Consider the following 15,063-nt stretch of genomic DNA (forward strand, 5'->3'; position numbering starts at 1 on the left):
CCTTCTGTGACACCCGATCTCATTTATTTTTTCAAACCCTTGCCGACAAGTCAACATGATGCTCTTTTAAAGTCATTTCAGTTCAACCATAATCTCAAAACTAAAACAAATGTACTACATTGCATACCTAACGTGTCATAAAGAAGCTGGTGTGTGTGTTGGGGGGAGGGGGGGGGACTATCATCACAAATGAAGAAGGCTCTGGCTTGGGAGAAAAAAAAATAAAAAAATCGTAAAATTGAAAAACAGGCTTTACCACAAACATTGTAATAGTTGTGTTTACATATTTAGCATTGTCAACATTTGCATTAATTGTTTCGGTCACTGTGCATACTTTACAAAACTGTTCACTTCCTATTAAGTATGAGCACATCTTAACCATGTTAACTGCTGAACTGATCAGTTCTGAAGGACAGATCAGATGGTGTAGCTGAGTTGTGCTACAGCGCCTTCATTTGGTCAACTGATGCAAAAACAGCTGTCCGTTTCAATAGTCCAAAACAACCAAAGAATTCAGCTTGCTGCAAAGCAGAGCTAGACGTCGCTTTCTTTTTTAATGGTTCAAATATCACCAAAGATATTCTACTTGCAAGCTTTATGAATCAGATGTTATCAGTTTAAGTCTTGCCATGGTTTATAAGCAGCTTAGGAAGCCGATTCAAATCCCAACTGCAGCGAGTCAACGCCCCACCAGGACGGCTGCAGCACAAATCCTAAAGTCAAGTAAACTGTTCCTCCGTTTTAACAGGAGCTTTTGACAACTTAAAATGCTTGAATCTTTACTGATGACTCAAAAATAGTAAAAAAAAAATCTGTGGAAAAACACCAACAGAAAAAAACCTAATGCTTATGTGTACTAAGGTGGAGAACAGATGACATGAAAAAAAAAAAAAAGCAGATACATGCTTTTTTTTTTCTTTTTTCAAAAAAGCAGTTGATATAAAAAGGACAAACTCTCAATAAATTACAAAGAAGCACAAATTAGATAAGATCATGCTATATACATCCATGATCTGTATTTTATTTCCACAGACTCAGTCACAACTTCAAGAAAAAAAAAAGAACTCAACAAAACTTAACTGCAAACATTTATGAATACCTCCCTGGTTTAAAGAGTTTTAGAACAATGGCTTCATGAGGATGCACCTCCACTGCGTGCAGAGGTGTGGTCCCATAGCGGTTCAACCCAGAGCTGGCCACAAACACCCCGGACTCTGGCAGGTTAGGAGCCCATGCGGGGTTCAGAAAGTGAGGCTCTGCTCCAACGTTGAGCAGGACAAGGAAGTGCACACAGCCCCAAGAGCGCAAAAAGGCCAGGAGAGGAGGGGACAAAGAAGGGGACACGGTGGAGTTAGAAGAAGAGTTTGAGGAGGCGTCGAAGGGAAGGAAAGTGAAGCTCCCATACATGAGAGCTTCTTCTATGGCTTTGGAGTGGCTGAGGATGTTAAACAGAGCGACGTTTCCCCGCTTTGTCTTGTCCATGTTCTAAAATGTGTGGGAATTAAGAGGAAACATGAGAAGATAAATGTCCAGCTTTATGAAAAGTTAGATTCTAAGAAAAACAGCTGGGATTCTGACTTACCTTGTATGTGTATGACCTAATAATGTCTTTGTTTGGTGAGTTTTTGCTCATAAACTCCCTCTGTGTGAAGAAAAGGCATTAAGAGATATCTAATGTCTGAAAGGCTTATGCTACATTTACACCTGCCTCCACAACATGCGTTCAAGCAACCACGCCCAATGAAAAAGTCTAGGTAAACGCATGTAAATATGTGTGTTTCGAGCTTCCACGATCAAAACTGTCGTTCATGCATCACTAAGCAAGTTTTTAAGTCTGTTTTCAAGGTTACGTACAAACGTCCAGCCATTGAAAATGCATTGATGGTTAAACCAGTTGAACTTTGACCAATCAAGGACTCCGCTTTGGTAGGGACGCATGGATAGCATCCCTTTTAATTCATGGACGGCCCAGTGGGAACGTTGTATGCTAAAAGCGCGTTCAAGAACCTGCATTCAGCCTGTTCTTCAGTGAGCATCACACCCCCGGTGTGTACGCAGCATCAGACGGAGTTTTACCTGAAATCGCTCAAAGTCTTCATCGTGCTGGATTGCTGGTGAACCCGGCATGGTTATTAGCAACACAAAGAGTAACCTCTTTAACTCATGAGATGCTTCACCTCCAACCTGCGGGAAACAGTAATAAAAAAAAAAGTGAGGAAAATTGAGCTCAAATATTTGATTCCATGCTTCTTTTTAAAGTGAAATGCTTTGAGTAATGCTACTTTCGAATACTTTTAAAAAAACAGAAGTAACTTCCGTTTTGGAAAATTTTTCACACCAATTCAACCACAAAAGAATACCCTTCGACCGCATGCCCACTTCTCTCTTACAGTCCAGCTAGGCCATGCGTCTTCCTCTTTTATCTGCAGATGTTTCTCTATGGCTTCGGCCACTTCCTGAAAGGATGGAGGGCTGCGCGAGTTTGGCAAAATAGAGCGCAGGACCACATTCACCAGAGTAACGTTGCTCTGGCTTGAGTTTAGTGGACGAGGAATGTCCGACGTCTGTTTTACCATCACAATCCTGAATGAACACAGACACAAACCATTTCCCAAAAAATCTTAAAATGAATTAGGAGGAAACATCTATCCATGTTTACCACCAAGAGTGTACCTCTCCTCCCCCCGAGTGCTGAATTCCTGAAGCACACCTCTCCACTCCAGCAAGGCCTGAAACGTTCAAAAATTCAGGTTAGAAAAACCCAATGTTGGTCAAATTAAAACATTTGTTTGATTGACATACCTCCTCTGAATATGCCACATCTGTGTCACATATAAGAAAACCTGCTACTCCTTGCCCCAACCAGAAACGCAATGCATCCTGAAGATAAAAAAAATGTTTAAAAGATTTAGCATTTAAAGACGCACTCCAATGAAAATGTTTTAACATGATCTTGTGCCGTTTTCTCATGATTGTGAATTCATTGTGAATCAGGAGCAGATGCAGAAATGCCATTGAAAAAAAGCTTGTGTCAGTAGTTGGGTGGCCGCAAGCTCCCTGCTCTGCTCCATTCTTATACATCCACTTGATGACAAATAGATGCGTGTGCGCCTTCATTTTCCTCCTCTGAGCTGACATCTGGCTCAAAATTCAATATTGCTTGCCATTTTTGTTGCACTGATTATGTTAGGTTGGGGTTTTGGGAGGCTGTAAATTGGGTGGGCGAGCGTGTAAACCAAGGGATTATGGGAAATGGGGACAGGCTTACTCCCTACCACAACTAAGAGGCAAATTTCTGAACTACTGCTGCTGCTGCTCTGCAGAAACTATGTCCTAGAAAACAACAGGTTTTTTTTTTAATTTTGCCTAAAAATGGCACAACCATCATTAAAAGGGGAACACTTTGAACACTGGGAACACTTTTACAACAGATCAAAAGATGATTGCAGCGAGACCAAGTTTATGAGAGGAGAGAACATGCTTCACCTGTACAGGGGTTGAATGGTTTGATGGCATGTCTGAGTGTCCTGCTGCTGCATAAAGCTCCAACAGATCTGCTTCACAAAGATCCATTACCACCTTAAGATCTGCAGGGCAAAAAAACCAAACAGCATTAATCCACACACACACAGACAGACAGACAGAATTCCTGTTTAAACTCACTTGCTTTGTTACTCTCCATGAGCAGAAGCTGGATCTGAGTGGGTGCATCTGTGAGGTTGGAAATAGACATCCCTTTGTGAAACACACCCTCCAGGATGAGAGCTCCTATGCCCAAAGATCTGAGGTGAGCCAGCTGCTCACTCACCTCTTCAAAAAGAGGGAAAAAAAGATTCTCATTCATGAACCAGAAAAGCATTTTTTCTGTGCTTACAGTGACAAAGTTATGTAAAGAAATGTTTTGTGCTACGAAAAGAATACAGACTGCCTAAAAAAAAACATTGAAGTTAATTTAATTTCAACAATGAATAAAAAAGATTTAAACCATTACTAATAAAAATGGGAGGATTTATAAACTGTGATGGGGTTGAACAAAACAGTTGTGATAAAAATTGTCCCATTTTATAAATAATTCATGTTTTTTTCACACTTAATTTTTAGGTGAAAGAAGAAATACAAATTACTGTAGCAATTAGCTAACTTTTAGCTATTAATATTTGTATTTTTATATTCAATGAAATAGTAGCTTTTGTCAGTGGGCACATGCTCATTTGGGCAACCTCTACACCTCAGAAACCCATCATTTTTTTCTAAATAAAATTTTCCAAATATGCCATGCTTGTGTGCAATAATGCAGAAATAAATATATCATTTGATATGACAATGTTTGAGATAAGCCTGTGAGACACAAAGTGCACTCATTTCAGACGATCATCCTTTTCTGTTTATTTTATTTTTAATGAAATATATTTTATATTGCATTAACCCATAGTTTGGGTAAATAATTTTTTAAGACTATTAAATAAGTTTTACTTCTCTTTGTTTAAAAAATCTTTGTTTTATTCTTGTGCAGCAATTTTGTGGCTATTATATCTATGACGTGTTATCTAAATAAGAAAATAATTGTATGGAATAACCGGTATGCAGATTGTTGTGTGTTTAACAGTTTTTGTAAATCCCATCTTCTGATAAAAGAAATCAAATTAAATCCCCGGTGGAAAACTCTGAGAACTCAAGAAGTTAGAAGCGGATGAGATGTTTGGTGCGTAAACGGGCAGAAAGTGAGGTGGTGCGCTCACCCGTGGCCCCCTGTGGCCCCTGGGCCTGCGTCTCCATGTACAGGTCGGCCTGCAGCTGGTAGAACAGCGACTTCTGCCACCATCGCAGACATGTCGCAGAAGGCCGCGGGCTCAACACGATGATCCCAACGGCGACGGAGAACATCACGATGCATGCAAGCCAGACTGTCAGCACGAGGTAGTGGCGCACTTTCCTCCAACCGGGGCCTCCGGCGGCGGCTTCCAGCTGCTGCTTGCTCAGGGGCCGCCAGTGCTGAACGGGCTCCGGGTCCGGTTCGAGCAGCGGGGACGTCTCCATGGAGCCACCGCCGCCCAGCAGCCCGGTGCCCGGGACGCTGCCGTAGCTGGTGTCTGCTGCGTATACGGGCATCTGCAGGAGGGACGCACAGTCGAGGTGAAACAGAGGCTCGCGGTGTTCTCCGCGTGCTCCCGCGCACGTGCTCGCTGCAGGTAAATTAGCTGCCTTTTTTGATAGTTGCTCACGAGATTAGACCACGCGGGAAGTGTTGGCCGGAGCTTTTCACACGTTCCTGTTGGTAGAAACCTCAGTTGCATATTTAAGTAACTTATTTGGAAAGTTATGACATTTATGGAAATATACGTTTACTTTTTTTCTCTTAATATCTATTAGTTAAACTAGAACTCTTACTCATACAAAAACAAATATTGACAACTTACTCTTTCTAAGATTTGTGGGCTACCATTGACTGAAGAACACAAGGATATCAAATCAACAAATGTGTCTTTTAAAAAGTAAAAATTGTATTCAACTAATAAAATAAATTCTGTCAATCCAAATTTGGTTATAAAACCATGATGGAAGACTTAGAGGCCTGCTGCAATGTTTTTTTTTAAATCACAGACAAAGGGATTGTGCCTCTTATCAAATCATGCAGCCTGAAACCCTTGTTACCAAAAATGTCTGGATGATCACAATACTATTGATTCTTTTGTTTACCTGGTTCCATAGGTTTTAGACAATAAATTAGTTATATTTTAACTCAGCTCAGTGTGTAAGTAGTTTTTCTACCATTTACTTTTTACCTATTTCTAAAACAATTATTTAGATAATTATTTCTTAGAATTGGATGATGGATAACTTAGGAGGACCTTAACCTCCATGAACGGCAGTGGAGCAAATGTGATGGTTAAAGCAAACACAGATTAAGAAGATGCACCATTTAATCAAAATAAAATCTTTGCATAAAGGATTTTTACTTCCCTTCTGAACATTCTAGTGTAGGATTAAAACACCATTCAAAAGACATGTTATTTTTACTTTTTATAAAGATGCACACAACAAAAGATGTGACGTTACTATTGTTGATACTGTTGTTTTTGCGCTGGTGTACAAGGAACAGATTACATAAGAATATTTTTTCTTCCACTGTTCCAATTGTTCAGAGCTTTCAGGAAAGGTTAATAATATTGTGCATTGATTTATCTTTTCTTTTTATTCAACTGGCATGAACAATAAACAATACATAAGAAAATAACCATTGTTAGTCTTCAATTTAAAACAAATGTTTTCTTAAGTTAACAGTTATTCTACACTTTTTGCAATATTTGTACACAATTAAAAAGCAAGTTAAAACTAGACCTTTTGTGTTGTCCAAATTTACTTACACACTTTTCTAAAGGTCCATACCTATTATTTTCCTTGTTAATTTTTTATTTTACAACACATTAAAGAATGCTTCTGATGTTGACATGCACTCAGTTGTGTACGAAGAAATTTGACATCTGGATGTCACTATTGTGTTGAAATTCTAGATCTATTTAGTTTATTTGAGGCTTTTAAGTGTTTCAGATAATACATTCAGTACATATTACATAGATGTAATAATAGATGGTCTTTGTCTTCATGAAACTTTTCCTTAGCCTGTGCAATTCTCTATTTGTAATTCCTACTGATTCATAACTGTTCTGGTTAATGTTTCCCTTCTCTCAAACTTTACATTTTTTGAGGATATAAAGGTTTTGCTTGCTCATACTTTTTTTAAATCTTTAAAAATTTCTTGTTGTTTATCTATAACAGGTCTGTCGTCTTTTTTTTTCTTAATCACCTAAAAAATTACAAACATATCAGGTGTTTGTACAACTATCTGTGTTGGCTTTAGCCGACAGCAGTTCCTTTAAACAAAAAACAAAAAAAAGTGTTTTTAAAGCTAAAACTAAACTATTGGTTAACCTGACAGGAATATTAAAGCACACACTCATTAGAAGACTTTTGTTCTTTAAACCGTTGCTTTTCCCATCAAGGCACAGCTTAGCTTTTACTCACATTTTCTGCTTTTCTGAGCTCCTGGTCTTCTTCTCCTCCTCTTCTTTCACTTTATTCTCCACAAATGTCCTTAGCTTTGCCTTGTTACACCAAGTTCAACATCTTTGAGAGATTGGACATGTCAGGAGTGAGGAGGTGAGAAGCTGGCGCCGTCCAATCAAAGCCCAGCTTCATTAATTAATGCAGAGGTGATGTGTCTCAACACACAACTGCAAGACATTGTGAAGAACCCATGACTGCTAAAGTAGGCAAGAAAACTTCTGTGACCCTCTGTTGGTATGCAGCTGTGTGTTTGTGTTTAAATGAGTGACAGAACTAACTAACAAGAACTAAAATGCTCGACAAATGGCTTTGAGTTCAGTTTTGAACAGAAGATCTAAACTTTGCGACAGGACGTTTAGTTAGGCTGTTGACTGTTTCAAAGGGTTCAAAATTATATTATTTGTTTACTTTGTGAGCCAAGGTCATATTGTACCCCTAAAGTGCTTTGCAGAGCACATTTAATGAAGTTTAGATGCTGGAAATGTCCCAAAAGGGCCTGCTAGTGTTTTTCCCCCCACTTTGATCAACTTTTCTGTCACATTGTTGTTTTTGCATCTCATCCCCTGGCTCTTTTCACCTTCCAAGTTTAGGATTTTAGCAAGTCCTTGTTACATGTACTGCCGTTTTTCTCAGTATATGCAGTCATTAGCCACTGACATGTAAAGCACACTGACCCTGAAATCTCTGCAAACTCTATGTGGTTTTCTTTTAAAGAGGATTAAAACTATAATCATTTTTGGTAAGAAATAATCTTGTCATGTCATGTGCTGTCTATACTATTACATTTATTATTACAGCAAAAATGTCATCTGAAAGTCCTTGATAAGGATTTTTTGATACTAACAAAATGGACAAGAATTTCAAGCACTCCCTCCTTGTACATCATCAAAATGGATTTTAATATGTTTCCTTTAAAAATAAATTGCGTGTCGCATCCTTTAAGGTTTTAGTTGTAATTTACTCATTTCTCATTTATTTTCCTGTGTCCTGCACCTGTGTTCTGCCTCAAGAGGGATCAGAAGCAGAGCAGGATCTTTGTCAGTGCTAAAGCCGGTTTTGCATGATAGGGAACCAGTATGCTGATCATTTTTGCAGATATGTCGCTGGTGCATTTAAAAGGAAAACATTACACATAAAGGCTGACTAGGTGGGGCAACACTGATAATAAGGAGTGGGAGGAGGTATTATTCTATTTCTGATATGAAAAGACATTCACTACTAAGACAAAGCTTCTGGCACTCATAAAGTATGTTTGCTTTGCTCTTTCCAGCACAAAGTTGAACTTGCGACATAATTATTTAAAATGTCTCAGCTACAATGGATTCAAACTCCTGAGATTTTTGGACACATATTTAACATGCTGAACAGATGAACATTTAGTTTTACAAAGGCAAAACAACACCTTGATTGTTTAATGCAAACCACATCTTAATTATTTAATACGCACACATCTTATACCATATTTTAAATCAATGAATTCCCTCTTGATCTGTTTCTAATGTAACACTTCTTCTTTAAGCATCTTAGTCTTCATGGCGATGATGAAGCGGTTTCCATGGTTGCAGTTTTAGCTGGAGTCTTCCTCTGATCCCCCAATGTCCTGGAACATCCCACAGAAAACAGTTTCTCAATGTTTCTTTTAAGCACAAAAGTGGTATCGGGGAACCACATTGACATATAGTAGAATTAATTGCTGAACACCTTAAACAGTTTTAATTGCATCAGTATGGAGCCAAACGGAGACAAATGACCCAAAAGCAAAAATGGTTTTAAAGGTTATAGCACTTTAGAGGTTGGACTTCAATATTTGAATTTTTTTTGCTAGATTGTCACTATGATGAACTCTTTTTTTTTTTTTCTACTAGTGGTGTTACATTTCACTTTAACTGTTATATTTGACTAAGTTTGACTAGAAAAAGACTAGATTTCAACAAAAACAAGAAAGCTTTCTTTAATATGACATTGATCTAAAAGATCAAAGTTCTTTCGTGTGTGTGTGCATTACCATAGGCTCTTGAGTCCTAAGGCCCATTACATGTTTCTGATATGAGGAGATGATGCAGTCTCGTCTGGAAAAAGAATGCATTTTATTTTTATGCTTATCCCCCCCTTTTCACAAAATGAACATGTCTGCAGTGCCCCCCGCTCCCATCAGGTTTACTCACTTGCTGGTGATTCCCCCTCCTGGTGGGAGTCCTGGCATCTCTTCTGCTGCCAGGAATTTGATCACATACAAGAGGTCTGGGTCTTCCTCTTTGGACCTCATCATCTGGATTATTTCTGGTAAAAAAAAAGAGTCATAGTTTTTTTAAATGATACGTTTGGTGTGTTTACCTTACCTCTTAAGATCTGAGCTAACCCTCTACAAATATAGTCACACGGCCCCAGTTTGGCAGAATTGCCTACAGTGGTAATATAGCCCAAAATGTGATGTTCACGCATGTGAACGCCAGGTCTTATGAGGTTTAAGCCGATGTACAGAAAATCACCTTCCACTTTTACATCAATCTGGTGCTCCAACTCTGCCTCCTGCTGCAGTGCCTCCTGTGACACCTGGGGGGCGCCAGGGAAGCACACAATGATGATGCTGATGTTATCCAAACTGCCCTGCAGAGGGAGACAGAAACGCACCTTGAGTGCCAAGTACCGTAGTTTTCTTCATTTTAGTGGTAGGTTTTAGTAGATTAGTGGAGTGTTTAGTTACATATTAGTGGCTGTTTTTATATTGGCTACATATAATTGACTCCTGTAGTGGCTGCTTTGTTCTTTTAAAACAAATGACGAGCTTAAAGATAGACAATTGTTCTTATTATGCAGCAAAAATATTTATTTAATTAATTTGAATAATCTGATTCAAAATTTTGGGTCTTTTTTTGGGGGGGGGGGGTCAGAAAAAATCCACCAACACCTGGTTGTTTACAGTATTGTGATTGGTATGACAATCACATTAGCAGTTCAAATGTTCTGAAAAGTCTTTTATTTTACACTCTTTTGCTTTTGGTTGGCATTTCATCACTGCATGTAATTGTTCGAAATGAAAACTCCAAGTAGCGAGTGTCTTGGTGTGCTGGAACATGTCGCCTTTAAGCAGGTGCAGGTGAAATAAATACCAGATCATGCTGGTCAGAATAAAGCCTCTGAGCTGGTGAGCCATTGAGCCACGATGCTGAGCTCTCATCAACACACCCACATTTAGAGTTAAGCCCAGCCATGTGCAGATTTTCTTCCATCCAATCTCATGTCCCAGGATGCCCTAATACATCTTATTTATAGAGAAGAGCTTGAGATTGTTATTTACTGAAAGTGTCACGAAGACTAGCAGAAGAAATCTACTTACGTAACGATATGAGCGTAAGGCTCTGTGACGCACACTTTGCACACCGTTCCGCCTTTGTGATGTGGGGCAGCTCATTCATAAATCCACTCATTGTGAAGCGGGTTTGAGGTAATTGGCTGAAGGCCTGCTGTGGTAGATCTACAGGGCAACACTGCTGAGAGGGAACTGCAGAACTTAAGGAGCTCAGCTGAAACTTTCCACTGACGTTCTCGGAAGCTGCTGTGCTGTAATCACCGCTTACAGTCAACGTTTGTCAGGCAGAGATCTGACGCACAACTGGAACTTCAGAGTATTCCAACTTAACAAAACACATTTGACATCAACACACTGTAGTATATCTGCCATCAACAGTTACAGACAATGTTCAAAAATAAAACTTTGGGATAGGTAGAGCGGGTAGAGCACTTCTCTTTGATACATTTAAAATTTCTACAATTTTTGAACAAATTATTCTTGTTTTTCCTTTTATTTAGATAAATCTTAATTTTTTCTCCTCGATCCCAATCTTATGTTAGGAAAAACGTTGATGATAAAATCATAAAAGCTTTTGTTGCATTGATGTACACTGATGTGCAATAAGATTTAAATATTCAGTGTGAAAAACCTGTTTGCCTGTCATTATTAAAATTGCTATGCAATATGCAATCCAAAACTACAATGCACAAACAAACAAAAATTATAAATGAAAATCTAGATGGAGAATTCTGTCATTAGGATTGCAGAATAAACACTGACCTTGCAATAATACACTTAGGATTTGGAGGTTTCAAAAAAACAAAGAGCTTTTACCCTCTAAATGCTGTGTTTTTTTAAATTATTATAATAATTAATAATAATTGTAATGACAAATAATGTATATATAAATATATACATTATTTGTAAAGTCCTTAGTCTTCAAAAGGTTCTCCATGAAATATGATCAAAACCTTTATTGTTGCTAGTTTAAAGCGCTTCTTATTTTTCTTAGTAGGTTCCTCTACTTTTGTACACTAGCCTTATTATCATCTCAAATGTCAACTTAAGTATAAAAGATCTGTGATGTATATATGTGATGTATACTTTGTTGTTTTTGTGAATTGGGACTTCTCACCTTATACAGGCAAAGGTCAATGACCTGTGCACAAATGTCTCTCAGGTCGTCGCACACCTGCATGCGGTTGCGGACGAAGGCGCAGAGCTCCTCATTCCCAATGGCATCCCACACACCATCGCAGGCCAAGATCAGGAACTCATCTTCTGGGGTCCTCTCCAGCTTGTACACCTCTGGCTCAGGAGAGACCAGCTGCTCCGTCTGTGGCCTCCAGTCCGCCTCCTTGAAGTCAAAGTCCCCAAGAGCTCTGGAAACGGCCAGCGAGCCGTTTATTCTTTGCAGGGTGACGGAGCCTCCAGCGTTCTGGATCCTCTCCTTTTCTCTGGGGTTGAATGGTTTGTGGTCCTCTGTGTAGAAGACCACCTGCCCGTCATGGCACAGCAGGGTGCGCGAGTCCCCGCAGTTTATAAAGTAAATGTGACGGGGGGAAATCAAGACGCCTGCTGCCGTGGTGCCGCTCCGTTCCCAGCTGTCCTCACGAGACAGTTTGTGCATGTGACTATCAATTTTAAGAAAGCCTTCCCGGATCCCCTCTTTCACCTGCTCAGGGTCCTCATTTGCTTTGATCCCACCTGCAGAAAGGAGAGATTTTGACGTAAAACGATTGCATTTATAAAGATTAGCCCATGTTTTGGACACATAAATATAAGAATAATCCTAATGCATAACATTTATTTTACAAATCAGGGGTTTTCCTCTACCTGTGGCCAGGATGTGATCCAGCAGGTTTTTGGAGCAATACTGTGCAACAGTGATGCCTGCATGTCCATCAAATACGGCAAAGTAGGCCCAATCCTCCAGATCTCCTCTCAGCTGGGACATGCAGGTGTGTGCATCCTCCATCTGAGCCCTCCAGCCCTGCATGCTCGCCACAGCATAGTTTAGTCCTAAATCATTGCCTCCTTCTGACGTGTGCTTCTCCAGGATGGGGCGCTCCAGATAGGGGCTCGGTAATGCGTCTTCTTCATCTAAATTATCCTCATCGGGAGACCCCGCTTCTCTAGATCCACCTTTGAAGAAGAAAGTCACCATCTTCTCCGTCTCTTTGACCAGCTGGCGGAGGAAGGAGGGCACCTCCACATTGCTGGCACGTCTGGCAGTCCTCATCACCCCGCGGAGCCTGAGCTCAAGCTTCCTGCTCGACCTGCCAGAGGCCTGTCTCCTCCTCGCGGCTCTCTCCCGCCTGTGGGTTTTCCTCAACAGGTCCAGGGCAACAGTTAGGCTGTGCCAGTTCAAAGAGGTAAACAACAAGTAAATTATGGAAAAATCCCGGTAAACCAAAGTAGTTTGTGTTGGAAGAAGTGTCCTGGCTACTTGTCACTTGTCCATCCTTAATCTGACTTGTAGAAAAACCATCATCCTCTCTTCTTCAAGTTCTCCCTTATGCTGATCTTGTTCTTTAGTCTGTTGTCCTCTCTGCTTGTGATGATTTATCCCTTTAGCACTGCTCCACACAGTGTGTCCTCCTTCCCCTCCCTCTGGGACTCTTTGGGATAATCACCTCGCCAGAGAGCCGATGCAGATAACTTGTGTCTCCAGTCATGCATGGATTATAAAGCAGGACATTTAGCACAAGGCAAAGGAATCCAATAATCAGTCATGTGACTGTATGAGGATTCTATGACGTGCAAAATGTTAGGGTATTAATAAGGAATGATTTTTGTGGCTTACTCCAATTCAGCTATAGCTTTAACCATGAACTTCTTTTGTTCAATATTTCACAAATATTTTAACTTTAGTTATAAATTAGGAGGAAATAAATAAACATTATACTATGACACAGTAAAAAGTGATAGAGGTAAAGTTCCTCGTGCACAAATTATCACGTACTCGGATAACACACACGTTTGGCAAGAATCTTGGATACTTTTAGTCTCGGATGGCTCACTTACAGCAGCAGTCAGTGTTATGTGAACCAAACACAGTTTAAAGGTCACGAACTGAACTGAACTTGGGTAATGACATTGTTTGTTATAGGAAGATGTGGTCCAAATGTCACTGACATTTCATATTATACTGACACCGACTTTATAAGTTAATGTATATATGGGGTAAAGTGGTATTTGGAGGTTCTGCATGTTGCCCCTCCCAAAAAGATGAGAGGTCTGTTATATTCATTATCGAAACATCTTAACTTTGAGAGATGTACAAAAATAATCTAGGAAATCACAGTGTCTGCTTTTTCTTTGGTCGATATTTACCTCAAAACTTAGTAATGTAATCCTGGTTGGTAATGACAGAGATTAAAGATTTTCTGTAGGTCTTTACCGGGTATTCATTTTGGCCCATTCTTTCATGCAGATCTTCTTTTAAACTGTGATGTTTTGAGGCTTTTGCTGGGTAACAGACTTTTAGTGGAAACTCTGTTGGCTTGAGGTCCGTAGACTGGCTAGAACACTCTAGAACATTGAAATGCTTTTTACATACCCATTTCTTTGTTGCCCAAAGTGTTGTGTTTGGGATTCCTGTCATACTTTAAGATTCACATTTTATTCTCAATGCTATTAGTGGTGGAAGGAGGTTTTAACCCAAAATCTCACCATACATGGTCCTATTCATCCTTTTCTCAATATAGACCAGTTGTCCTGTACCCTTTGTAGAAAAACAGCTCCAAATTATGATGTTTTCACCCTCATGCTTCAAAGTGGCCATGGTGAATATTGAGAAGACATCTAAGAATCCCCCCCCCCCCCCCCCTCCAAAACAGGCTAGTGGCATTTATACCAGAGTTCCATTTTGGTCTCATTTAACCACATGACCTTCTCCCAATCCTCCGCTGGATCATCCAGATGGTCTCTGGTAAACTTAGAGGGTCCTGGGCATAGGAAAATGGATAGATGGATTTTGAAAAAAAGAATTGAATTAAAAATGACTTTACCAGAATTTGGGTTTTAGATCATGGACTCATGCCAACAAAAAACCACCCAACCGATGAAATGAATCGCTGTTTAAAATAAGGCCCAGTCTTGGCAATAGAGAGACTTTAGCATGGCTCCTGTAGGTTTATTGTCTTCGGTCTTCAAAAATGACTGGCTTGTGCAACTTTCTTGTGGACTTTGAAGCAAGGCAACAGTGGTTAAATGCAGTTGCAGTGAATGCAGAGAATTGTCTCCTGGTGATGGGATTTGCTATGAATGTTTCACTCAGGATAGATGCTAATACTTTATCCTTATTAGCTATGATGCTAGCATAATCCGACACCAGTATATATGTTTTTTTTAAAAAAAAAAATATTTTTCTGAATTAAATTATTATATATCTTTTACAGAACGATTTGTGTATGTTTAGTCTGATTTAATGTCATAAAGTTATTTTTACAATCTTTATGCTTTGTGGTTGTTTGTGCTAAAAAACGTCCACACTTTAGATGAGGTGCTGCAAAACAATTAATAAACTATTAACAAAGTTAATTAATACATTTGTAAAGCTTATAAGCAGTTTAGTAATATGGATTCAGAAGACAATGGTCTGATTTTAGATGTTAATAAATCTTATTAACACTTTCAGGTATTTACAAGACATCTATAATGCTAATAAATATCTTACTAGCATCTGACACATTAATAAAGCC

General features: G+C 39.3%; 2 protein-coding genes across 2 annotated transcripts; both read right to left on the reverse strand.

The window, feature by feature from the left end:
* Positions 1–981: 981 nt before the first annotated feature.
* On the reverse strand, positions 982–5,233 carry LOC101159121 (4F2 cell-surface antigen heavy chain). The gene is made up of 9 exons (XM_011482547.2): positions 4,740–5,233; positions 3,664–3,810; positions 3,487–3,587; positions 2,803–2,880; positions 2,674–2,729; positions 2,391–2,583; positions 2,077–2,184; positions 1,583–1,642; positions 982–1,485 (listed from the first exon to the last, which is right to left on the reverse strand). The coding sequence occupies exons 1-9, from the start codon at positions 5,107–5,109 to the stop codon at positions 1,090–1,092; spliced, it is 1,509 nt and encodes a 502-aa protein (XP_011480849.1). The 5' UTR covers positions 5,110–5,233; the 3' UTR covers positions 982–1,089.
* Positions 5,234–7,940: 2,707 nt separating this feature from the next.
* Positions 7,941–13,047, reverse strand: LOC101159369 (protein phosphatase 1A). Its single transcript, XM_004075397.4, has 6 exons — positions 12,194–13,047; positions 11,493–12,064; positions 9,555–9,672; positions 9,231–9,345; positions 9,071–9,134; positions 7,941–8,665 (listed from the first exon to the last, which is right to left on the reverse strand). The coding sequence occupies exons 1-6, from the start codon at positions 12,597–12,599 to the stop codon at positions 8,633–8,635; spliced, it is 1,308 nt and encodes a 435-aa protein (XP_004075445.1). The 5' UTR covers positions 12,600–13,047; the 3' UTR covers positions 7,941–8,632.
* Positions 13,048–15,063: the final 2,016 nt, after the last annotated feature.

Source organism: Oryzias latipes, chromosome 13, assembly GCF_002234675.1.
Source record: "Oryzias latipes chromosome 13, ASM223467v1".
Taxonomy (NCBI): domain Eukaryota; kingdom Metazoa; phylum Chordata; class Actinopteri; order Beloniformes; family Adrianichthyidae; genus Oryzias; species Oryzias latipes.

Excerpts from the sequence above, each read along its gene's own strand:
- LOC101159121 (XM_011482547.2), bottom strand. The coding sequence starts at position 5,109 with ATGCCCGTATACGCAGCAGACACCAGCTACGGCAGCGTCCCGGGCACC. Across the intron at positions 2,730-2,802 it reads ATGTGGCATATTCAGAGGAG|GCCTTGCTGGAGTGGAGAGG; the intron begins GTATGTCAATCA and ends TGAACGTTTCAG. Across the intron at positions 1,486-1,582 it reads TTAGGTCATACACATACAAG|AACATGGACAAGACAAAGCG; the intron begins GTAAGTCAGAAT and ends CACACATTTTAG.
- LOC101159369 (XM_004075397.4), bottom strand. The coding sequence starts at position 12,599 with ATGAGGACTGCCAGACGTGCCAGCAATGTGGAGGTGCCCTCCTTCCTC. Across the intron at positions 12,065-12,193 it reads GGATCACATCCTGGCCACAG|GTGGGATCAAAGCAAATGAG; the intron begins GTAGAGGAAAAC and ends TCCTTTCTGCAG. Across the intron at positions 9,673-11,492 it reads TTGACCTTTGCCTGTATAAG|GGCAGTTTGGATAACATCAG; the intron begins GTGAGAAGTCCC and ends CTCCCTCTGCAG.